Raw genomic sequence first — 25438 nt, forward strand, 5'->3', positions numbered from 1 at the left:
TATCCACTGTGCTGGATTTTGGAGGTTTGTGTCTTAATTAAATTGTCATGAAGAGTTATAAAAAAGTAGTATATGGTAGAGAGTGAGGTCAACATAACTGCAGGGTATTTTTGTGTCTCCCACCCCAAAGCTTCCTATCTATCAAATGATGCCATCACTGTGGTCCAGAGGCAGGGCTGCCTTTCCAAGGCTTCTCTTTTCTCTATGGCCATTGGTTAGTCAATTAAAAAGCCAGGGAATGGAAAACCAGCTGGAACAAAAGGAGAGTAAGGTTATCCCTGCCTAGAGGAGGAGTCACTTCCTGTTTAATTCCTGTATTTGTTTTCTTTGTTTTTTGTTTTGTTTTGTTTTTTTAATTTTTTTTAACGTTTATTTATTTGTGAGACAGAGAGAGACAGAGCATGAACGGGGGAGGGTCAGAGAGAGGGAGACACAGAATCTGAAACAGGCTCCAGGCTCTGACTGTCAGCACAGAGCCCGACGCGGGGCTTGAACTCACACACCGCAAGATCGTGACCTGAGCCGAAGTCGGCCACTTAACCGACTGAGCCACTCAGGCGCCCCTCTTTGTTTTTTTTTTTTTAATTTTTTTAATCTTTATTTATTTTTGAGAGAGAGACAGAATGTGAACAGGTGAGGAGCAGAGAGAGAGGGAGACATAGAATCCGAAGCAGGCTCCAGGCTCCGAGCTGTCAGCACAGAGCCTGACATGGGGCTTGAAAACTCATGAACCGTGAGTTCATGACCTGAGCTGAAGTCAGATGCTCAACAGACTGAGCCACCTAGGCTCCCCTAATGCCTGTATTTGAATTGGTTTTTCACTTATTCCCCTATCAAAAATAGAGGTAACTGTACAAACCTCTCAGTGCTGATGAAAATACAATTACTTCGCTTCTGCTCACAAGCAGAATGCTGTTGAGAGGCTATCACAGCATGTCCTGTCGGTAATCACTGAGGCTGGAGGATAATAATAGCAATTCTCCTTTCTGGCACAAGGAAGGAGTACACTCTGCAGGTTAATCTACTATTAAGGGTAATGGAGGCACTTTCTTTAATCATTCCCTGCTAATTACGCCCTTGCTACTCAAAGTGTGATCCATCGGCTAGTTGGGATCAGGATTGCCTGGGAGCTTTTCAGAAATGGAGACTTTCAGACCCGCACTCTAGACCTCCTGATTCAGAATCTGCAATTTAACAAAAACTCGGCTGGTGCGTATGCACATAAAAGCTTGAGAAGCACTGCCCTGCCAGATCTTTAAGAGCAAAGTTTCCCGTTGTACATTATGAGTGCATTGGGAATGACCATAATGGGTATTCTAGGAAGATAAGGGTTCCCTGCCCAAGTATCTTTGGGAAGGGCTTCTAATTTAAATCCTGTTTTTGGACATCATGACAACTTCCAGTAGCACAATGAAGGCTCTGAGAAGTGATCCAAAAAGGAAACCTGTTTGTTATTTGATGGATAACACTATTTGAGGACTAATCATTGTTTCCCAAATGATTTTCCCCCTAACCTCTTCCTAATGTGAAAAGTCTATCATCGTTTTGTGGGAAAGTTTGCCTTCAGCTCTCCAAGGTGGACATCCTCTACAGATACACACAACATGCAATGCAGATGTTTAATTAGCACAGATTTACAGGGGACAGAATGTTGGGCTACCCAGCTTTGAGTGTATTTGGACTTTTTTTTTTCCTGAATGTCTCCCTCACTTCCCTCCCTGAACTTGTAAAGAGTTCAAGAAAGCTGATTGTGGTTTGATGTACATTTTCTCATTTAGGAAAAATCAATTCCCAAAAGCAGAATGAAGCGGAGCCAAGGCCTCAGACCTGCTCGTCATTTGAATATGCTGAAAACACAATGGCAACTGAGCAGCTTCCAGACTGGGGCTGTGCAGCCCCCACGGCTGAGACCCAGGTAAGGGAGAGGCTGACAGAAGGGTACCTCCACTTATTGCCCCGACGGTGAACAATGATCTCCTTAAACACTTTTACAATAGATTCAACTTTTGAATCAAATTTGCCATTGGCTCGGTGAATAAAAACTAAGGTCCACAGCTCACCTTTTTGCCTGAATTATTAAGTGATAGCATGGATTGTTGGGAGGAAGTGAAACGCCTCCACAGATCTGCACCTAGATTCTTGAGGCATAGATGATCTGTCCAGACTAGGTGGCATAGAACATTCCCAAGATAAGAACACCACTGAGAATGATTCAGTGATACTTTTTCATTATTTTCTTCTTACTTTTTAACCTTTACCTTGCTCCTATGAGACAGATAAAGGAGGTATAATTATACTTCTTTTAGGGAGGAATAAACTGAGGTCTGGGGTAGGCCAGTGACTTGCCAGTGTCAGAGTGTCAGTGAGATCTCTGTGTCTTCAGTCCCATCGTTTTGCTATGGGATCTTCATCCACCCTGAGATGGCACACATATGCCTCCTGATGTGTGATTGGACCTGGGAAGTTGCCCATGGCTCAAGGACATTCTATCATCCCTTGGGGTTACCTGATATTCTCTCCTAGTCTTCCTCCTATTTACCTTTTCCAGCTAGTTACCTGGGCCATATTCAAACTGTTCACTGTTTCTCAACTTCCTGGGGCTGGGCCCCTTCAGTGTCTTTGGTGGCACCTGGTAGTGGCAAGGTGGGGGAAGAGGAACATATGGATCAATTATCAGAGTTTCCCCCACCCTTCCTTGAATCTTCCCACTCCTGCTGCCTTTGCCTCTCCCAAACTTGGCATTAGGAGCACCCATTGCTATTTCTACTAGAGTTTCTACCAACTTATGTTGAGAAGATACCCAAATTAGCCCACATCTGGGGTCCCCCACAGTCACTGGGGCCGAACCTTCTTTCAGCCTTTAGCACCTCAGTATGGTGTTATGGAAAAGGAGAGAGAGAGAGATCCTCTGGGCCCAGAGTCTCAATTTATAGCAGAGAACACAACTCCAGAGAGAAGCTGGACCATGCTCAGGGTCCACAGGAAAGGAGTCAGGACTAGAATTCAGCCCTCAGAATTCCATGTCTAACACTCAGAAGGGTAGCCTCTCTAAGGCAGGAGCCTAAGAGGGAAAAGAGTAAGCCAGTGTACTTTATCATGCCTTAATTTAAAATTTGTTTTAAGTTTATTTATTTTTGACAGAGACAGAGTGCGAGCATGAGCTGGGGAGGTGCAGAGAGAGAGAGAGGGAGACACAGAATCTGAAGTAGGCTCCAGGCTCCAAGCTGTCAGCACAGAGCCTGACGCGGGGCCTGAACTCAGGAACTGTGAGATCCTGACCTGGGCCGAAGTCGGACATTTAACTGACTGAGCCACCCAGCGCCCCTATCATGCCTTAATTTAAACATAAAAATGTTAAGACTCCTCCAAATCAATGATTCCCAAATTTGAGTGGGCATCAGAATCACCTGGACAGCTATAGATCCATGCATACCGTGTCTGATTTGGTACTGTTGGGTTGAGGTCCAAGCATTTCTGACAGATTCCCAGGTGATGCTGATGCTGCTGGTCCATGGGCTGTCCCAAGGACTCTGTGCTTGCTTTGGGAACTGGAAAGTTGAGAAAACCCTAAAGACACCCAGAGTTGGAAGGGAAATCATTCAAAAACAACAGGTGGTGACAGTGGCAAAGAGGTTTAGGCAAGTCCAAGAAAGTAAATGTAATAACAACTGAGTGCCAGCCCAGGGACTGCTGTCCCCCTGTATGTGAGGGAAGAACACTCTTCCCCCAACATATATGCCCACCAAATACATACCCCTCTCTGGGGTTCTCTCCCTCATCCTGCCCCAGCTCTGCCCACTGGAAATCCTGCTCTGATTTGAGAGAGTGATTGCTGTGGCTTGGAACTTAGAACCCTGCTTTGCTGACTACCAGGGAAGGAAATTTAGAAGCAAGAGTTAGCTTACATTTCTAGCACCAGCACAGTGCCTGGTTCCACTAGTGTTTATTGAATGGAGAGATGAAAATGTGCATCTTATCATACCCAGAAAATGTTACTGAGGTCCTGCTGGAACTCTAGATGTGGGGCTCCCGTAGAACAGCCAGGACACTTATCCATGAGGACATCATCCTTGCTGGGCTACTGGTATCTCTTGTATTGAGCTCTGTAACCCCAGAGACTACCACACCTCTTGGCACAGAATAGACACTCAATAAACATTTGTTAAATGGGTGAATGAATGAATACATGAATGAAGGTATAAAGGAAATGAATTGTTGCTTGAACTTGTAACCCTAGCTGAGGGAGCTTACATCCTAAAATGAGTTTTTATAATTTCCAACTGAATGACATCCTCCCTAACAGACTTTAGAGACCCATCCCATACATCTGTACCTGAACTGTCTAGGATGGGTGAGGTATAATGGGCTCTAATGGGAAAGCCTTCAAACCTAAAAGACATTCTTTTATAATTCCTTACACCGGGTTGCAGTCTTGGATCTAGTATTCTGATTCTATGCACAAAGGGGAAATGGTTTGTACACTATCAACCACCTCAGCAATTCCTGGCAAGGCCGCATCACCACACCAGTGATGTCTCAAGACTCAGGCTGTGTGTGCATGTGAACAAGAGGGGAGACTGAGTCCCTCAACCCATGAACTTTCAATCGATTCAAGGATTATATCGGGTTAGCAATCACACACTTCTAAAGGCTCCTGTCCTTTCAAGGGATAGAAGAAAATTATAAATTAGGCAAGCATGCATTCATTTGTGCTTAAGGTTGATTTTTTTCATACCCTCTGATACTCGAAAGCCAATGCTGAGATCAGTTAAACAAATAAGCCATTAGGCTTAAAAGAGCAGCTCATAATAGGCACTTGAGAAAAATAAGACCCCATAAAGAAGGGTACAAAATGCAGAGCGGGTAAATGCAAGGACTTTCCTCTGCTTGGGACAATGGCTTCCGAGTGGTCAGTGGCTTCATTACCACAGCCCTGTTTCTGCAGCTCCAATAATTGAGTAAACTGTGCCAGCTCGGCGTGAGGCAGATAGAAAGGAAAAGCAGAGTTGGTCTTGGGGGTGGGGCAGCAGAATGGAATTCTGTGCGCACAATGACAGCCAACTGTGAACTGTTTGCCATTCTCACAGGATGTTCTGCCCCATTTTGACTTGCGTGAATAATCTTAACAGTCTCGTATTACTTATTCAGGACAAGGTACCCAGAATGTGTGCGTACTCTGCCAGTGGTGGCAGTGATAGTGACAGTGACCTGCACTATGGAAATAATGGTTTTGGAGCTGGAAGGGGCAAGTTAGTGAAAGCAATGAAGAGCGCCACCCAAGGTAATTTCTGGGAGCACCTGGGCATTCGGGGCTCCTCTCTCTCTGGGAAGCCGCTGATTTTGCCTTTCACAGTACTCTGCCTCCATGCCCCCACCCTTGACTTTACATCTTAGCCCCGCGTTTTCTCCTGAGATCTAATTTTCTGCTATGTACAGAAGATTGTCTATGTGTATCAATTTGTTTTCTGGTATAATCTTCATGACATTTCAGTGCAGTCTATAAGGATTTTATTTCCAAATCTGGCAACTCCCAAAAAGTCTCCAATTGAGTTATCTCTGTAATGAAGGAATGACTAGAAAGATAACTTTGTTCTTAATTACATCCTCTGGCAAGTTAAATCATCCAGTGAGCCATGGATGGAGTCTTCCAGGCTTTTTACTAATATCGTGCTGTGTAGCTCTGCACCTGTGAGCCATGCTGTTATGAACAGATCTGTTTGTGAAGTTCAGACTTGCTCACTGTATTTTCTTCTTGAATCAGAATTGGCAGCAGAAAAACCATCATCCCGAGGCATTTAAAAATGTGTATATTCAGATGGCCCTTCCTTATAGCTACAGGAGGACAGATGGACCCATAACACAAACTGGGATCTGGGATCTACTTTCCTTGTAATCTACTCTGGATTGTCCAAAATATTTCAGTGATGCAATGGAGAATCATTTTGTTCATACTAATCAACTTTTTTTCTAATACTAATTTATCAATTATATGATGAAAGCATGACTTTCTTTTTTAAAACAAGACTGATATATTGCTTTAGGGAAAACCTATCAAGCATGTGTTTCCAGTTTCCAAGAGTCTTGGCAATATAACATATGGGCCTATTCTGGCTATGCCATTCTGAGGACTTTGCTTCTTCTCTGATAGCCATGCATGGGATCTTTAGATGACCTTGGGCAGAGGAGAGGCATAACCTGAGATATTTCCAAAGGATCACTCTGGCTGCCATGTCGTGAAGACTGAAGAAGCAAGATCAGCTCAGAGGCTATTATAGTCATCCAGGCAAGAGATGTTAGTGACTGGGACAGGGTGGTCTCAGCAAAAGGAGTGACCAGCACTGGCCAGTAATGCTCTCTGCAGGGATGGAAATGTTCTCCATCTGCACTGTCCAGTACCAGAGCCACGAGCCACATGTGGCCCATAAGCACTTGAAATGTGGCTAGTATAAGTAAGGAAATTTAAATTTAATTTTTAAATTTTTAAATTTAATTTTTGCTCTTGTTTTCTTATGAGTTCTTACTTGGCCCATTCCATTTTTTCCTCTATTTTATTATTTTTTATTTTAATTAAGTTCAACTTAAATATTAATAACCACATGCATCTAATACAACACAGGGACTGAGAATGGTCTGATTCCAGACCTAGTTAAAAAGACAACATAATTTATTGATAGATTAAAGGGTGGGGGTAAAGGAAAAAGCAGAGTCAAGGGTGGATCTGATGTTTGGGTCCTGGCAGGGACTGACTGACTGAAATGGAGAAGGCTGAGGTTGGAGCTTGAGGAAGCATCTTGGACATGCTCAGTGTGAGCTGCCTGTGAAGCAGGTGGAGGTGTTGGGTAGGCAGCGTACTGTAGGCATCTGCAGCTCAGCAGATGAGGTCTGGTCTAGAGATGTAAATTTGAGCATCAGCACATAGCAGATCCAAGTGAGGCCAGGAGGGGAAGGAGTATTGATAGAGAGAGGACTTGGTCCTCCCAAGTTGACAGGTCAGGGAGAAAAGAAACAGCCCCCAAAGGAAACTGAGCAGAAGCAAGTAGGGAGTGAGCAGGAGACCCAGGGAAGTGTGGTGTCTTAGGAGCCCGGTGTAGAAAGATGTCAGAGGTTGAGGGGGAGTTCCATGATTCCATATGTAGCTTGATACAAGCTTTGCATTCAGTGGTCCTGTCTCTCCCTCTGGCAGTGGGCTTCCAGTGGGGAGTAGGGGTGGGTGGGGTTTGGAGGGAAGTAAGTGGAGGAAGAGGAAGATGGTCCAAAGGCAATTTGAAAACATCTTGGAAAAGGAAACCAGATTAAGCCAGGGGTGTGTGGGTGGCCCAGTCGGTTAGGCATCCGACTCTTGATTTTGGCTTAGGCCACGATCTCATGGTTTGTGGGATCAAGTCCTGCATGGGGTTCCTCGCTGACAGTGAGGAGCCTGTTTGGGATTCTCTCTCTGCCCCTCCCTCCCCTCCCTCCCCTCCCCCCACTTCATGTGTGCTCATTTGTGCTTTCTCTCAAAATAAATAAATAAAAGAGAGAGAGAAAGAGATTAAACCAAACTGTGTCAATGAACAGCTACTGGAGTATGAAAGAACTTACTTTAGGGTGCAAATTTTAACATTGCTCTGTTTAAATGAGTCATGCAAAGCAATCAGGAATGAACATTAGGGGATGGCCAGGGATCCTGGTAAACAGTGAACTTGTTCCTTTAACTTTTCTTTTTGATCTTTTTGCAAAAGGAAGGGAGTCTCAGACTGAGTTGTTTTCTCAATATACTCACTTTGCTCATCCTAATCTCTCTACCCAGAGCAAATCCCATCTGAGAGGAGTGGCTCCTTTCATAGTATTGCTGCAGCCTCTGAGTGAATGGTGCTTCTTTGGATAAGAAGCTAAGGTCTAGGTAGAGTAACTCTGGAAGCAGCACCACCAGCAAGAAGATGCTTTCCTCTAGCCTGGCACCTGCCCTCTGCCTTTAATAGTGAACTTGTTGCCAGAGCTGTGTCATCTACACACCCTCACAGAGCAGGTGGCCGCTCATCCTGGCTGATGACAGTGTTGCCAGGAAGAAAGAACGTATGCAGACAGCTGGCGTGGCTGTGGGTGCATGCTGGCTTCCAAGAAACCCCAGGAAGGGGCAGGTATGGTGGACGCAGCAGTGTTAACTTCTTAAATGCTGGCAAAATTGATCTGAAAAGGAAATAGAAATGATTCAGAGAAAAACACTACAAGGAATGCATGTCCTGGATATGTGGTTAAGATTGTCTTCCCTTCCAGTCACCATTTTGCCTGGTTTTCATCACATGCACCTATGAAAGTGACCCACCCTTCCCTGTTTAAGTAACATGATTTTGTAATAGAGGTCCCCACCCTGCAGAATGGAATTGCCAGTAGACCAGGAAGCTTTATTGGATGTTCTCCAAGATATGGTCCTTTCTCAAATACGCCCTCTCTCCCTGGCTTCTTGCAATTTCCCACAGGTAGAGGAAGGCTCTTGACATTGGCAGTCTCTCCCTCCATGGTTTGTGGGAAACGCAGAGTCAGGGACCTCTGCCTCGCACCCCATACGCTACTCACCAACCCCTCCCCCAAGCAACTGCTCGATCATTAGCCACTTGCCCTGCCAATGACAGCATGCCTGGGAAGCCTTTCCTTTCAAACGGAGTGTCCTGTGACCCCACATTCCCTTGGTTTCTCCTCCCCACTTGCTTCTTTAAATCATACTGAATGTGGCCAAAGAAACCTACTTTCCAAAACCCTGCCTACGGGCTCATAAAACACTAAAGTAAAAATACATGTCTTTTCTTTCAAGGTTGGTTTCTTTAGCTTAACTTTGAAATATATTTGAAAAGTCCAGGTTGTTAGAGCAGAGCAGCAGGAGCAGGATTTAGGAGCTGGGTAGGTGGCCCAGCGGGTGAGGTTTCCAACAGAAGTAATTTTCTGGCTTTGTTTCCACAGAGATGCCCACTCTCATTTGCCAAGCTGGGCATAACAAACATTCCTGCCTCTTTCCTGCATACAGGGGCTTGGAGAAGGCATGAGCATGGGGCAGAGGTGGAAGGGGATGGGGAGAGAGAGCAAGCCAGGGGCAGAATGTCAGATGAGGCAAGACCCAGCGAGCTGCAGCAATGGAGCCCCGATCTCTGAAGGGAGGTAGGGGAGTCTCACCCCTGCCGAACCTGCTGGACCTGGTTAGTAAAAAATCAAATAACAGTCTCTAGCTGATGCTTGTCTCTCAAGCTTCTAGCTCATCTACCAGGCTGCGCACCACCACTACCAATCCCCCCAGGTACCTCAATGGTAGAAGTACAAACTGAAGCTGGTCTTTTTCTCTCTAGAAACGTCTACTTCCCAGGCTCTCTGTCTTAACTGATGGTCTTGCCCTTCTTTTAGGAATATACTCTGTGAAGTTAGTTTTCCTGGACCCTTCTCTCACCTTCCACATTCTGGCAGTCCTGAGAGCCTGCTGGCTTCCCTACCACATACTTCTCGAATATTCCCTCTTTCTAGCTCCTCTACCAGTGCCCCCGTAGGGCCTTCCTTGGTCCACACAGCCCTCTTGCCAGTCCCACCCCCCCCCCACACACACAAATGCATCATCCTATCATGTTGTTCCTTTTGCTGGAAGCTTTTCTAGGACTCTCTATTACCCACAAACAAAAATCCAATCTCCTCCTCCATAAGGTTTGCAAGGCCCACCTTGGCCTTGCCTTTCCTACTTCATCTTTTTCCATTTTCTGTCTTAAATTTTATGTGTCATCAGAATGCTCCCTCTGTCCTGAATACATGATGCTGTTAGGGTCTTCCATACCTTTGCTCTTGTGATCTCACTTCCTGGAATATCTTTCATATCAATACCTTTCTTCTCTAACCTTCACGTAACTCCTACTAACTTAGTCTTTAAGATTCAGTTCAGACTAGGAAGTCCTCCCAGATGCTCCTCCATCAGCCATACCTCAATTACTCTTCCTTGTCTGTTCTCCTGTAATACCCTGATTTTATTTCTGCCACTCGTCACTTGAGATTGTACTTATTTCTTTGCACAGTAAACTCTCTCACTAATGCCAAGATTGCCCCTCATTTATGTTCTGCACTTAACACAAGGCCTAGTTTAATAAATGTTAAACAGCATCATAAATATTCAATAAAATTATAACTAACTCTCAAAACTTTTTAAGGCCTTTGGTTAGCTCCTCTAATCAAGCTCCATTTGGACTTTTCCTTGTTCCGAGAAATAAAGACCCAGAGTTGCTACCTACTGGGACATTTCTCTTTCCCTGGTGGCTGTGCTGGAGAAAGCAATGAATCCATTTTCCATTTTTTTTTAAGGATGTAGAATTTTAGCTTATTCTTCAATGATGATTCTTCATGGGTGCTGAGGAGGCATTTCAGAATCTGTTGCTTTTTTGTTTCTTTCATATGGCTCCATGAACCCTGGCTTGATTTTCATAATCTCTTCCCCACTTTGGGAATTGTTGTCACAGACAGTCAGTCTTACTGATGAAAATGCATCATACCCTTGAGATCTGAAAGAGACAAATCAAGATTGAAAACCTTTGTTCTTGCCATATTTGTTCTTTGAAAATTTCCATGTTGAACTGGATAACTGGATAGGTAAATGAGACTGGCAAAAGAATAAAAGCAAAGAAGATGATTGGCCTCTAAACTAGTTCATTTTGGTTTATTTGGCCCTTGCTTGGTGTCCATACCAATGCTGGACACTGGGGGTTGAGGCCAGGTTAGTGACAGCGCTGCTCCCTGGATGCTTCTAAACCTGAAGCACCATCTAAGTGAGGAGATCATCAAGGACCCTAAACAGTTGTGTTCTACTGCCCAAGGCCATACTGTTGGCTTCTCAGAGTAAGAAAGCTAAATTCCTATTTCTTTTGAGTTTTCATAAATCTGCTTCTCCAAATTAAATCCCACGAGGATCTATGGATCACACTTTTGAGCTCACTTTCAAGAACACTCCCTCCTTCCTTGAGCCCCATGCCCTCAAAATGTAATGATCATGTCAAATAAGTGAAGCTTCAGAACCAGGGTCCCATAGCCACCTGATGATGCTGATCTAATCAAGCTCCAATTTTCTGAACACGAAGTGTACTTTCTTCCTTTGAAGGTGATTACATTCAACAAATTGCAAAGAGTTAGGGCAGTTGAGTTAAAAACAATTGGTTTTGCAGTAATTAGAAAAACACAGGGAAATGATGACTGTGGAACAATATTAAAAGGGACCCTGAAGGATAACAGCTCCAGGTCCTGGTTAATTCCTCAGCTTGAATACTTAGAGATTCACAACTAATTATGCAGAGATGATGAATTTTAAAAACTCTGCCACCCTGCCTTCCCAAGGCCGAGGACTTTGGCTATTAATAGAGCAATCAGATTTTGCTATATTATAGAAAATTCACACAAAGTTGCATCTATTTTAAAGCATTTATCTGGCATATGACTTAAAGATGACAAATCTCTGTAATGTGCAAAATTAGCATTAGGTTAAACAAAATCCAAACTCATTATAATCACTCCCAGGTTCCCCCAGAGAAATCTATTGTTTAAAATGGACACTCCAGGTAAGAGCTGTCCTTAGTCCTTCCTGGAACTTCACTCTTATTAGGTCATTTTAAAGATTTGCTTTATTTTTGACAAGCTCATCCCAACTCAAGGTAAATGGACACAGGCAATAAAACACAAGGGATTCATCTATTAGCAATAAACTTTCCTGGGTGACAAATGAAAAGTACTGACCATGACAAGCAAGCTGTTCTGAGACCCTTACAGTAACCAGGGTCTCAAGTTTCTCTCTGTCACCTTTTGTCCACCATCAGAAAACCCACAGCCCTTGTTCAGCTTTTGGAGGGGGTTTGTACTATGCTGAGGTTTGGGGGTTTCAGTGGGAAGAAGTGTCATGTACAACAATAAAACCAAAGAAGCAAAAACCCCACTGGCTTCTAAAAATCACATGGTCAAAATGTAACCATCAGAAGAAAAAAATAAAAACCCACCGTGCCTTCAGACAAGCTTGAAAAGGGAGGCTGAGATGTGACCTGAATTTAATTATTTAAGCTGCATATTGTGAAGCCCTTAAGAAAGCAAATGTCATGATGGACAGAATGAGTTTACCCTCCTGTCGAAAGAGCAGTGTGCCGTGGCGAGGCCGTCGCTCAATTAAATTGGACTGTGGGATATAGAGGAGAGGGAGGCCAAGTCTGGGACCCTAATGAGACATTTTGGAGGGAAGAGACGCCCCCCTCCTGGAGTTTGTCACTCTTTGACGGACGTTCTCCCCCCAATCATTACCACAGCACCCCCAGTGCTACCTTCTCAACTTCAAATGTGTGGTAGCCTGAAACATTTAAACAGGAGCTTGCAAAGTAGAATTTCGAAGTAAAAAATCCCTTGTTGTTGTGGAATATGTGGGGGGAGCAAATAATACTTAATGCTGTGCAAATTAGCCATCTTTGGCTGCCAGGGTAGAAAGAAAACTGGGCAAAGGATCTGAAACAAAATATCTAAGCAGTGAATTGGATGACACATCATTTGGGAAACTGTGTCCTCTCAGCCTCATGCAGGGGGAGCAGAAGGGGGTGTCGCTTGCTGGACCTCCAAGACAGCCCCATGAGCCTATTGAAGGATGGCTTTTTTGTAGAGGTTGCCCATAATCCAAGTAGTACCGTGAGTGTTCACACAGGATTTGGCTTTCAGACAGGATGGTCGTGCCCCCAGGAGACATTTGACAATCTCTGGAGACATTTGGGATTTTCACATTCAGAGGTAGGGGACTCTTACCTGGTGTGTGGAGCCTGCGGAGGCTGCTAAACATCCCATAATGCACAAGGGCAGCCCCCAATAACCAAGTATTATCCTGCACAAAATGTCAACAATACCGGGAAGAAGCCAAGGGAAGATTACCCTTTAAGGCATCAGAAATGTTCATTGGGAGGGACAAGCTGTCAAATATTTATGCCAAAATATGATAGCAGCCAAATCCCTCTGCCTTCCCAGCAGGCACCCCAGGCCTGGTTCAGCACCTAAATGGGTAGTTAAAATGCACTTCCTCCAACGGGCTTTGAAAAGAAGTTCATGTGTCTGTCTGAGCCTTTCACACTGGGCTGTTGACCGCATGACCAGAGCCTTTGTCAGAGGGTGGTAGGGAGACACCAACTGCCTGAAATGGTAACACAGAGCACAGACTATTTGAGACTGCTGTACATGAAATCTCTTATTAGTATTTCATTTCTGTCTCTCTTAGAGAACATATGCCCTGAGGAGGCGGAAATCCTTTATAGACTTGAAAGAAACCAGAGGACAGTTAATCCTCACACTGCTCTAGTGAATTAGGTAAATTGCAATTAGATGAAAAGTGAAGAAAAAACATAGTCAACAGGTGTTTGGGTTTCCTTGGGAACCTTAGAGTTTCATTTTTGGCTAAAAAGCACATAGTGACATTTGGAAAGGGCCTCTTGCCAGAACTCTTCGCTCTGAATGTGTAAGACTTAGAAGATTAACATAAATATCAGGAATAAAACTGCTGAGGTCAATAGAAGAAAGGCTCTTGAAGAAATGGGGTAAGTAGGAAAAAGAAGGGGCTTAGTGTTCAGAAGTAACTATTTCTAGAAGTAATTATTATAGTATGCAAAACAGGAATACGGTATGCAAACCTTTGAGGTATGAAGGGAAAGAAGATGGGTATATTCTAATTATTTAGAGTGCTTTGTTCTTAAACTTCAAGGATAGAGAAAGGGATCATTTCTAACATTCTCCCATGCCAATTTGCTCCTCCTCAACCAGCCAGAAACCTAGAAACATACACATACGGTACAACCAAGCAGGTGAGTTCATGGGGAAACACACACACACACACACACACACACACACACACACACACTGTTCCTTCCTAAGCAGCAAACAGGAGTTTTGCCAAGAAAAATTGTCAAGCATCATTCAGTGAATAACACAACTAGCTGCCCTGTGAATCTCTTGGAACCTAGAAACCAAAAGCTTTGGTCATTTGGCTGGAAATGTTAAACATGCCCACAATCAGGAGTTAGGACACCTGGGTTCTAGGTCAAGCTGTGTAAATAGACTTTGTGATCCTGGATGACCAGTGTTGACTTTTCTGAGCCTCCCTTCTGTCTGCCACATGATGCCCACCTTGCCTCCTTCTCCCAGAGCAGTTCAGACATGACAATAGATGTCACAAGTCTTCCAATTTGTAGAGTGCTAAATAAATATGAGCAGTATTATGTACAATGGGTTGAAAGAAAAAAACAAATCCTGGAATTTAAGGTTGAGGATATGAAATAGGGGTGGGGAGTTCAGAGACCTTGCAAACTGTGGGCCAAATTAACAGGATGCTAAAGCCTCAGAGAGGTAAACCTCTCCCATAAATTAGCCAACATTATACAGTTTCATTATGGGAAATATCATATTATCTTTAAATGTTGTTAAAATTCAGTCGAAGTGAGAAAGAGGTGATTTAAACTTCCCTGAAACAAGCCAAGCAGCATTCTCCTTCCTTATTATTTATTTTCACAATAAGTAGCAATATCCCAAGCTATCACTCAGCATCATTGTTTTCAGATTCAATTACATGGGAATCAGAAATATGGTGAAGTTACATCAGGTGGGAGAAAGTACCATTTTTAATTAGACCAGGGATTTTATTATAAATTAATAAATCAGCGCACTCTTTAAGGAATTTAATTAGAAAAGGAGATAGCGTCCTTTCCATGGTATTGGCCAAGCTGGCTCTCCCTCTTGTGCAGGCAGAGAAGGCTGGTGGTTGGCTCCCAGCTTCCCTGCTTATGAGCCCCCAAAAACATTTTCAGGAGTGTTTTCTTCCCCTCTCGTCTTTTTCACCTTCTTGATTTGTTTGGCCCATCCTGTGCTATAATTATGTCATTTTGACCCTTTTCATCCTGGGACGCCCCTGCCCCCAGAAACCATCAGGTGCCTTCCTTGAGCCTTAAATTTTTTTTAATGTTTATTTATTTTTGAGACAGAGAGAGACACAGCATGAGCAGGGAAGGGGCAGAGAGAGAAGGAGACACAGAATGTGAAGCAGGCTCCAGGCTCTGAGCTGTCAGCACAGAGCCCGACGCGGGGCTTGAACTCATGAACTGTGAGATCGTGACCTGAGCTGAAGTCGGACGCCCAACCGACTGAGCCACCCAGGCGCCCCACCTTCCTTGAGCCTTAATTAGGATTCTGTAGAAAAGTCTATAGGATCAATATTTTTAGGGAAGGCCTGAAGCTGTGCTGACATCATTCATTGCATCCTGTGCCCATGATTCTTTGAGAGGTGTGGAAGGACTCAAATACAAAACTTGAAACAAGCAGGTGTCTTCCCATCCCTCTGCCCAGTGTTCTATCACACATGCTAGCACAAATGCTGCATTCGCTTACTTGTCAAGCTTCATGCTTCAGTATTCAGCAGTCTCCGCTATTTGGAGAAGGTCTTGCAGTCTCCCTCAGGTGTCATTTTTCAAACTTTGATCTTATTGCATTGATCACAGAAGTCCCTTCTCAATCTCCGTGCCTCTAGCCCCATACGGGGTAACCATTTTTACTGTTTTTTTGTTTATCCTCCCAGTCTTTGTGCACAACAAACAAATGCAAATAAATATTTTGTGTTCAGAAGGAAGCTTACTATCTACACTGTCAGCATCTTGTTTCATTTTGCTTTCTTCCACTCAGCAGTATATCCTGGAGACCATTCTATGTCAGCACATAAAAGTCTCCCATGTTCTTTTGCACAGCTATATTGTGTGGCTGTGTTATAATTAATTTAACTAGTTTTCTATGGAATAGATTCCCAAATAGGGCTGTTGAGTCAAAAAGTGAATGTATCTTCGGGGGACTTGTGCTGCTTTCAGATCCACCTGCAGTGATCAACATGCCTTGTTCCCCAAAGCCTCACCTGCAAATTCAAGGTCAACTTCTGTGTCCTGTCAATATTACACAGAAGAAATAATTTTCCAGTATGGTTTGAATTTGATGTCTCTTATTAATAGTGAGGGTGAGGGGTGCCTGGGTGGCTCCGTCGGTTTAGCATCCGACTTCGGCTCAGGTCATGATCTCGCGGTCTGTGAGTTTGAGCCCCGCGTCGGGCTCTGTGCTGACAGCTCAGAGCCTGGAGCCTGCTTCGGATTCTATGTCTCCGTCTCTCTCTGCCCTCCCCCAACTCACATTCTGCCTCTCTCTCTCTCTCAAAATATAAATAAACATTAAAAATGTTTTTAAAAAGAGTGAGGATGAGAACTTTTGTTTAAACTTACTTAAATGCCACTGGTGTTTCTATTTCTGTAAATCATCTGTTTGTTACCTTTGCCCAATTTTCTATTGATTTGTTAGTCTTTTTTTCATCTCAGTTTAGGGATATTCCTTTGTTTATGATACAAACTAAATGTTGTCAGATTTTCATCTGCTTGTGACATCACATATGATGCTCTTTGCAGTGCAGAAGGTTTTATTTTCATATGGACAAGCTCATAAATCTCTTATTTTATGACAAGCCCCTTCCCACTCCAAAGTTATTGGGAAAAAATAATCCTCATGTTTACTCTTGTACCCATACAGTTTGGAAATTTCCTCACATATGGCTCTAACTTCTTAATTTGACTATCCAGTTGTTTCAAGTCAGTTTTGTTTTAAAGGAATAATTTAACAAAAGAAAAAGTCAATCCATTTCTTTTATGACATGAGGGAGACAATTTGGTAACTGGGTAAAACAAAAAGATCCCAGTTTGTTCCACATTTAAAGGCTGGATTTAACTGACCAGCCTGAGCCTTTTATCCCCACATTCTGGAGTTTGGAGTTTGCTGTGTTAAGTCATTTCACCATGAGGCCTAATTGATGGAAAAGGACCATAAGACCTATGTATAGATAAAGAAGTGCTTGTTTTCAAGAGCCTTCTGGGTAATTCATACAGTGTACTATCCTTCTGTTACTAACTGATCTTTGAAGCACTTATATTAGAGGCCTGAACATGTGGAAGGAAAGGAAGTTAAATGTGCAAGAGAAGGATCTTAGGCCAATTAGACAGTAAAGTCTCTCCTTTTATACTGATTATGAGGAGACTCAGTACTTTTAGAAACTCACCATGCATCATTACTAAGTTAAGTTCTGTGGGGAATAGAGAAGGAACACAAGACATGGTCCTCCCCACATGGAGCTTAGAGTCTAGTTGTAGAGAAAAATTATAAACTTGAGATACATGAACTCTGATGTTTATAGCAGCACTATTTACAATAGCCAACATATGGAAGCACCTATAGATGAATGAATAAAGAAGATGTGGTAGCGATAGGCAGTGGAATATGACTCAGCCATAAAAAAGAATGAGATATTTCCATTTGTGACAACATGGATGGACCTAGAGGGTATCGTGCTAAGTGAAACAAGTCACAGGGAGAAAGACAAATACCATATGATATCACTTATATGTGGAATCTAAAAAACAAAATAACAAAACAAAAATGGACTCCTAGATACAGAAAACTATCTGTCGGTTGCCAGAGTGGCTAGGGGTTGGGAGGCAGATGAAATGGGTGAAGGACATTAAAAGAAATACAGGGGCTCCTGAGTGGCTCAGTTGGTTAAGCATCTACCTCCTGATATCAGCTCAGGTCACGATCTCTCAGTTTTGAAAATGAGCACCACGTCAGGCTCCATGCTGAGCTTGGAGCCTGCTTGAGATTCTCTCTCTTCCTCTCTCTTTGTGCCCCCCCACTTCATGTTCATTTTCTCTGTCTCTGTCTCTGTCTCTGTCTCTCTCTCTCTCTCTCAAAGTAAATAAATAAACATTAAATAAATAAATAAATAGGATACAAACTTCCAGTTATAAAATAAATAAGTCATGGGGATATAACTATACTTTTCATGGGAATCATTTAGTAATGCATAAAAATATTGAATCAATGTGTTGAACACCTGAAACTTATAGAATATTGTATGAAAATTATACTTTTATTTTTAAAAAATCCACTAATAAGACCAGCTGCATATAAATAAGTTCCCAAAAGGATGATACAGGGCCTCCCACCCCTACCCATACCCTCCTGTCCCCTCTCATAACTCCTCTGTGACTTTACATTTTGAACTATCATAGTGTCTTTCTTCCCACGTCAAATGAAGTCTTATTTCTCATTTCAAGTGGAGTAGATGCATTCAAAGTCAGAACTCTAGATTTAGGCTTCTGTCCCTCCTCTGTGATTCCATGGTACTCTAGTCTTTTTTTTTTTTTTAAAACATATAAAGGGTTTCTTTTAATTTATTTATTTTTGAGAAAGAGAAAGAGAGTGAGCATGAGCAGGGGAGGGACAGAGAGAGGGGGAGAGAGAGAATCCCAAGCAGGCTCCACGTTCCACACAGAGCCCAACATAGGGCTTGATCCCATAAACTGAGATTGTGACCTGAGCCAAAATCAAGAGTTGGACACTTAACAGACTAAGCCACCCAGGTGTCCTCTTTTTTTTTTTTTAATGTTTATTTATTTTTGAAATGGGGATAGAGAAAGTGCACAAGTAGAGGAGGGGCAGAGAGAGAGAGAGAGAGAGAGAGAGAGAGAGAGAGAATCCCAAGTAGGCTCTACACTGTCAGCACAGAACCTGACATGGAGACATGGAGCTTGATCCCACAAACCATGAGATCATGACCTGAGCCAAAATCAAGAGTCAGATGCTTAACAACTGAACCACCCAGGTGCCCCCGAGGTACTCTAGTCTTACCATAACTGTCAAATTGCTACGGTCCTCATATGTCTCCCCTACTTGTTTCTTAATGGCAGGAATTGTGACCTTTTATACTGAATCTCTAGCACATGGCAAGGGCTCACTGAATGTTTATTGAAGGCCTGGGTAACTGAATGGCCTGTGCATTTGACATTGAGTGCCAACAGGGTTCCCAGCAAAAGGAATAAAGTAGTCATGGTGTCTTCCTGGAGGGACTTCTAGGGTGAGCCTTGAAGAGTCAAGTTTGAGTGGGCATGAAGGAGAAGGGAATCTTTCCTATGGACAAGTGAGTGAGCTGGGGAATGAAGAGAGGGTCAGAAGAGGGCAGTGACTTGCAGTGCCTGCCAGCCTTCCCCCCTCGGCAGTTAACAGAACAGAAGGACATATGGTTTTATGAGAGTAATTTGTAATGTAAAGCCGGTGCCAACTGGCAGTGGTTGTGATCTATGTGTGCCAGTGAGTTTGAAAGGTGAGCAGAGGGTCAGCACAGACACAGATAATGAACAGGCTTGGATTTGCAGTCACTCTTCCCAGAATCTGTGCTTACATATGAATCTGTCCTATAGCCTTTGCTGAAAAACAAACAAAAAACTCACTTTCTCTCTTTCTGCTTTTTTCCCCATGTCTAATAACCTAGAGATTTTATGTTTGAAGAGAATTTGTGAGTCCTCTCATCTACCTTCCCTATCACTGGAATGTAAGTTCCATGAGGGTGAAGAGTTTTGTTTTGTTTTGTGCCACAGTCTCCTAATTCCTGGCATTCAATGGATACTTTAATGAATCTTCCTCATCCTATTCTTATTCAGCCTCTGCTTGGATTCTCCCATTAGTAGGTAATTAGGGTATTCATCACTTTACAAATGATATTATTCTGTTGGAAAAAAACTCTAATTGTTCAAACTATTGTTCATTGAGTTTTTCTATGCCATACACTGGTGAAGGAAGAGGTAAGGAAAATGTGCGTACATTTGGGTTGTACAGTGTTACATAGGTGGGGAATATCCATGCATTGATGGATTGTAGATAAAGACTACACTCAGCATTCAGGGACAACAACATGAAATCCAAAATTTTCTTTGATATATAACTCAGCATTTGCTGAGATGGTGAATGAAAGAATGAATGCATGCATGAATGAATGCATGCATGCATGAGAAAATGAATCAGTCAACCAGATATAACAGAAAATGTTCATGAATTCTTAAGAGTCAAATTACTATTCATAATATGTAGTATCACTGAGCTTCTCTGAGCCTCAGTTTCTCCTCTGTCAAATAATATAATAACACCTAACTGCAAGATTTTAATGAAACAGCATATGCAACATACCTTTCTGAAAGATGCTCTTTCAGTTCAGGCTATTGTTATTACTATAAATTAATTTACCAAGAAAAACTCGGTGAGGTGTAGCTCTAGTATGGAGCAGTGAGAGAAGACTGGAAGGTGATAAATCTGGACACTTTTCTTGTACCTAAAATGTAGTAATGAAAGGTTTTCAGAGAGAGGAAGAAAGCACATATTGGACAGGGGACCCTTATTCTAGGCCCTCCTGGACTCATCCTTGCCCTGTTTGTTACTGAGTAGCATTCATGTGTTTCTGGACATTGAACAACATAAGGACTGAATGTTTTGTTTTGTTCACTGTTGTATCACCAGTGCCTAGAACAGTGCCTGGCATACAAGAGGCACTTAATAAATATGTGTTAAATGAGCAAAAGGCATTGGTCCTGAAATAAGTCATTCTCTTCACTAAAAACCCAAAGCATAAATGAACAGATTCTCTGATACCTTTCTCAAAAGGAAAAAAAAAAGGCTTTAAAAAATTATCATTTCAGTGCCATAAAATGTCTCTTTAGTTCTCCTTGTAGTGCAAAGTTCACACACATAATACAGTTAAATTACAAATGTTTTTCAGCATAATACCAGTTGGATCATAAGATGAACAAAATTATGGGCTAAAACCGCTCTTTAAGCTCTGCATTTGTTGGAAAAGAAAAAGCAAAATGAGTTTAATTCCTTGGTCCCAGAATGAGAAGATATTTAGCCTGGATAATGCTCCTAGATTTACAACTAACTATGTAAAATTATACTTTTCCTCTTTTTTTCCATTCTTTAAATGACTGTTAAAATGTGCCATGCTGCTGAGCATTATTTTTGAAAAGAAATTTGATAATGACTTTGGGGGAGGGTGTAGTGTTCTACCTCTTCAGAACACTATACCTTGCGTCTATGAACACCTGTTTCTAGAGTTACATTTAAAGGGAAGGTTGATATGAGATTCTCTGAAAAGGATGTATGCTTTTAGAAGAAAGAAGCTTCAGTTAATGTTGAAGTGGCAATGATAGGCATTCTTGTCTTATTGCTGGTTTTTAAAGGGGTTACTTCCAATGTTTCTTAGCATGATGATGTTCATTATAACTTTTTTGGTTGTTGCTTTTATTTTTTGGTAAATTAACTTTATCAGGTTAGAGATATTTTCTTTTAACCCTAGTTAACAAAGAACCCTAGTTTTTTTTTTTTTAATTTAATCATTTATTCATGTTGATTTTTTTTATCAGAAGGTATATATGCATCTATTTGGATAATCATGTGATTTTTACCTTTAATCTCTTAATAAAGTAAAAGATATTTATATATTTTAAATGTCAAACCAGCTTTACATCCTTGGGATTAACCTAATCTAGCTACATTATAATATATTTTGTATGTATTGATAAATTTAGTTAGCTAATAGTTTGCTAAAGATTTCTACATCCATATTTATGTATTAACCCATTTAATTATTATTATTTTATTTATTATTAATTCATTTTATTAAATGGGTTGAAATGGCTCAGTGTTGTTATTTTCTTATGCTTTCTTTACCTCGTACTTTCATGTACTTTACTACCAAAGTAATACTGGTTATATAAAATGAGTGGAGAGTATTCCCTGTTTCTGTTATTTTTTAAGAAGTTGTATAAGTTAGAATGATCTAATCCTTGAAAAAGTGTAAAAAAAACTTACTTATATATGGACCTGATATATTCTTTGTGGAAAGATTAGTGATTGCTTCCATTTCATTAAGTTATAAAGTTTTTCAGGCTCTCTATTTCATCTTCTGTCAGTTCTGATAAATAATATAAATTTTTATGGGAATATGGACCTTTGGTCTAAGTTTACATGTTTATTGACATACACCAGTTGATTGAATTTGTTTATTATCCATTTAATCCCTACTATATATGTAGTTACATCCCCTTTTTTATTAATAATATAAGTTATTTAACCTTTTCTGTTTAAATCAAGCTAACCATTGATTTGTCAAATTTTAAGTCTCATCCAAGAATTAATTTTAACTTTGCTAAACCTAATATTTTTAATTCCTATGTTATTGATTTCTACTCTTATTTTTTATCATCTCCCCTTCTTTCATCTTTATTCTTTATTTTATTCTTCATCTTTATTCATCTTTATTCAGTTTAAATAAATATTCATTTATTTTATTCTTCATCTTTATTCATTTTAATTATTTCACAACATGTAGCTTATTCATTTTTTATGTTTCCACATTTCTTATATCTCCTTTCTTTCCTTTTTTGTGATCAAATATTTTTGGTTTTTGGAGTTGTTTTTTTTTTCTTTTCTTTTTGTATACCACTATTTCTTTCCTTTAGTTTAGATGTTATAGATATGTCCATAGAAAACCCAAAAGAATTTACTGAAAAAATTTACTAGAAATAGCAGGAAAGTTTTACAAAGTGACTGGACACAAGATCAATATAAAAGAGTTTACTGTATTTCTAATAACAATAACAATTAACTAGAACTATAACTTTTAAAAATTCCTTTTGACTTGAGTAAAAAGAGAGGTTGCTTAAACCAGATGCAGAAAGCATTAAAAGCACATGAAAATTAAGAACTTCTGTTCATCAGTGGATACCTTATGAAAAAAGAAATCCAGAATACAAACTAAGAAATGAGACTGGCATTGCATATAGCTAACAAAGATTAGCACCATGCATATGTAATGATTTCCTATAGGTTAATAAGAAAAAGATAAGGATTTAAGAGATAAAAGGTCCAACAACATGAAAAGGCATTTTAAAGAATAGAAAAAATTATATGGGTAGTAAACACATGAAGAGATGATTAACTAGGTTAGTAATCAGGAAAAGTTTTATGAAGACAGCATTGAAATACCATTTTATATGTATTTAATTGACAAAAATTTAAAAATCTAATAATGTGTTGTGTTGAAGAAGGACATAAATTGCAAGATCTCTTTTGCACTTCTTTTGAGAGTGTAAATATAAGAATCACCTTGAAAAAGAATTTGGCATTGTTGTTTAAGGGTGATTGTTTTTATGCTCCTTTATCCACTGACTTCACTCTTAGAAACATGCCCTTGTGATCTTCTAGCACATGGGTACCAGGAAGGTTGTCCTAGGCTATCCACAGCAGTTTGTAATTGTAAAAACATCTGGAAACCTCCAGAATGTTCATTGGCATGTTAATGGAAAAACAAATTGTGCCATATTCACACAGTAAAATATTATGCAACAGGGAAATGGAAAGAACCATAGATAGAACCAAGTCTATGGAATTATTTAAGTAACATATTTAATGAATAATGCAAGTCTCACAAGAATGCTTGTAGTATGATACCCTGTTTATAAAGTTCAGTAACAAGAAAATTAAACAACATTATTTATCATACCTATGTATGTGATAAAACTAACAAAGAGAAAAGCAAGAAATGATAACAGGATTTATCATAGTGGTTACTTATGTAGGGAAGGCACAGGATGGCATACAGAAGAAAAAGTAGGCAGACATAAGCAATTTTAAAACATCCTAGTCCTTGGATTAGGTAGTGGTTCCACAGTCATTCACTTTAGTATAATAAATAAATATCATTAATGAAAAAGGACCATGTGTAGTCCAATAATTTGTCATGAATATTAGATTGTGATTAATCCCATTCTGGGAATCTGAGAGCCAAGTTTTTTAAATCTCTTTTATATTAAAATAACTGTAGGAAAAGTGACCATTAAAGAATAGCCTGATCTGAGACCTCTAGAATTCTAGAACTTTCCAGTGTTCCATTTTTTTGAGTTGCACACCCACAAATTATCTACCTCCAATTTTTGCCTTTTGCAACCTTCTTAGATGTTAGAAGGACTCATTTTCTTGTTAAGCAGGCTTCACACCCAGTGTGGAGCCCAACATGGATCTCACAACCCTGAGATCAAGACCTGAGCTGAGATCAAGAGTCAGAGGGGTGCCTGGGTGGCTCAGTTGGTTAAACTTCCCACTTCCGCTTAGGTCATGCTCTCATAGTTTGTGAGCTCAAGCCCCGCATTGGGCTCCTACGTCGGTCTCCTGCATCAGGCTCTGTGCTGACAGCCCACAGCCTGGAGCCTACTTTGGATTCTGTGTCTCCCTCTCTCTCTGCCCCTCCACTGCTCATGCTCTGTCTCTCTCTCCAAAATAAACATTTAAAAATTAAAAAAAAAAAAAAAGGGTCAGATAGATGATCAACTGACTGGGCCACGCTGGCACCTCATGGACTCTTAATCAGTATTAAATGCCACACTCTTTTTAGTTACAAGTCACATATTACCCTAGGCTCCTTGTATTCTTCTAGGCCAGAATCAGTATCAGAGAGTGTTATGCTTGAGTGTCATAATGCCATTCTTTTCATCTTCCCTTTTATTGTCTTTCCTTTTGCTCTAGTGCTCTTTTGAATTGCCTCTCTTGCCTCACAAGACCAGCTTTCCCCATTGCTTATTCATTCTTTCATGTCATGTTGGATACTGAGAAGTAGCTAACAGTAGCCTGAACCAAGAGTCAAATTAGATAGGAAGGGTGCTGGCAAAAACCCCAGATCGTATAGTCCAGTAATCCCACCTATAGAAGTCAGTTCAGCTAATCAAGACAGACAATCAGGTAGGCAAGAAGCTCAGTGCTGAGGTGGCAGTAGATCATGGAGAGGGAGCAAAGATCAGGAGGAAAAGTTATAGGTAACTTGGGGGTTCTAGGTACCCTGCAGTGGGGCAGTTCAGGGTAGAAGGGAAGAATGAAGACTTTACCTAATACAGCCTCTTCTTGGTTCAGATGAGATCCAACGTCACACAGTGAGTTTGCCAGCACCAGAGCTAAGTCTCCCTAATCCCCCGATTCAGCTTCTTTTCATCAGCAGAACAAAAAAAGTGCTACAGGGCAGTGAGTTTTATATTCAGCCAGTGGTCTGCCAAATCAAGGGCTTCCTATAGTCCTTTGCTTCAGTATCAGCTCTGTCTTAATGGAAGATGGGCTTGACCCGCAGAGAGCAAGTAGGGATATCTAAGAGGAGAGCAGTGGACAGAGAGGGAGTGCATGAGCTCTTTCTTTCATTCAGGAGAAACCAATCTTAAGAAAATATATATACATAGATGTTATATGCTTGTATACGTACATATATATGTATATATGTGATATTTCTATGTATATATATTTATATATTTTGTACATATATTATTCTGTATATCTATTTATATAATTGTTTCTAAAGTATTTATTAACACACACATATACATATATATACATATATACATATATATGCATATATGTACATATATACATATATATGTATATATATATCAGAGGTATATACATATACATATATATGTGTGTGTGTGTGTGTATATATATATATATATATATATATATATATATATATATATATCAGAGGTATAGCAGT

General features: G+C 40.9%; 1 protein-coding gene across 5 annotated transcripts in view; it reads left to right on the forward strand.

The window, feature by feature from the left end:
• NCKAP5 (NCK associated protein 5) overlaps window positions 1–25438 on the forward strand; it is a 968925-nt gene that overhangs the window by 911055 nt on the left and 32432 nt on the right. For 4 of the 5 annotated variants that reach the window (XM_060622495.3, XM_060622496.3, XM_060622498.3 and 1 more), the window contains one exon: window positions 1779–1915. In XM_060622495.3, coding sequence (XP_060478478.1) covers window positions 1779–1915 — 137 coding nt within the window. Of the gene's footprint in view, window positions 1–1778; window positions 1916–5148; window positions 5282–25438 lie in introns of all 5 variants that reach the window. The other variant, XM_060622500.3, reaches the window with a different exon arrangement.

The sequence above is a fragment of the Panthera onca genome, chromosome C1 (genome assembly GCF_046562875.1).
Source record: "Panthera onca isolate mPanOnc1 chromosome C1, mPanOnc1 haplotype 2, whole genome shotgun sequence".
Taxonomy (NCBI): domain Eukaryota; kingdom Metazoa; phylum Chordata; class Mammalia; order Carnivora; family Felidae; genus Panthera; species Panthera onca.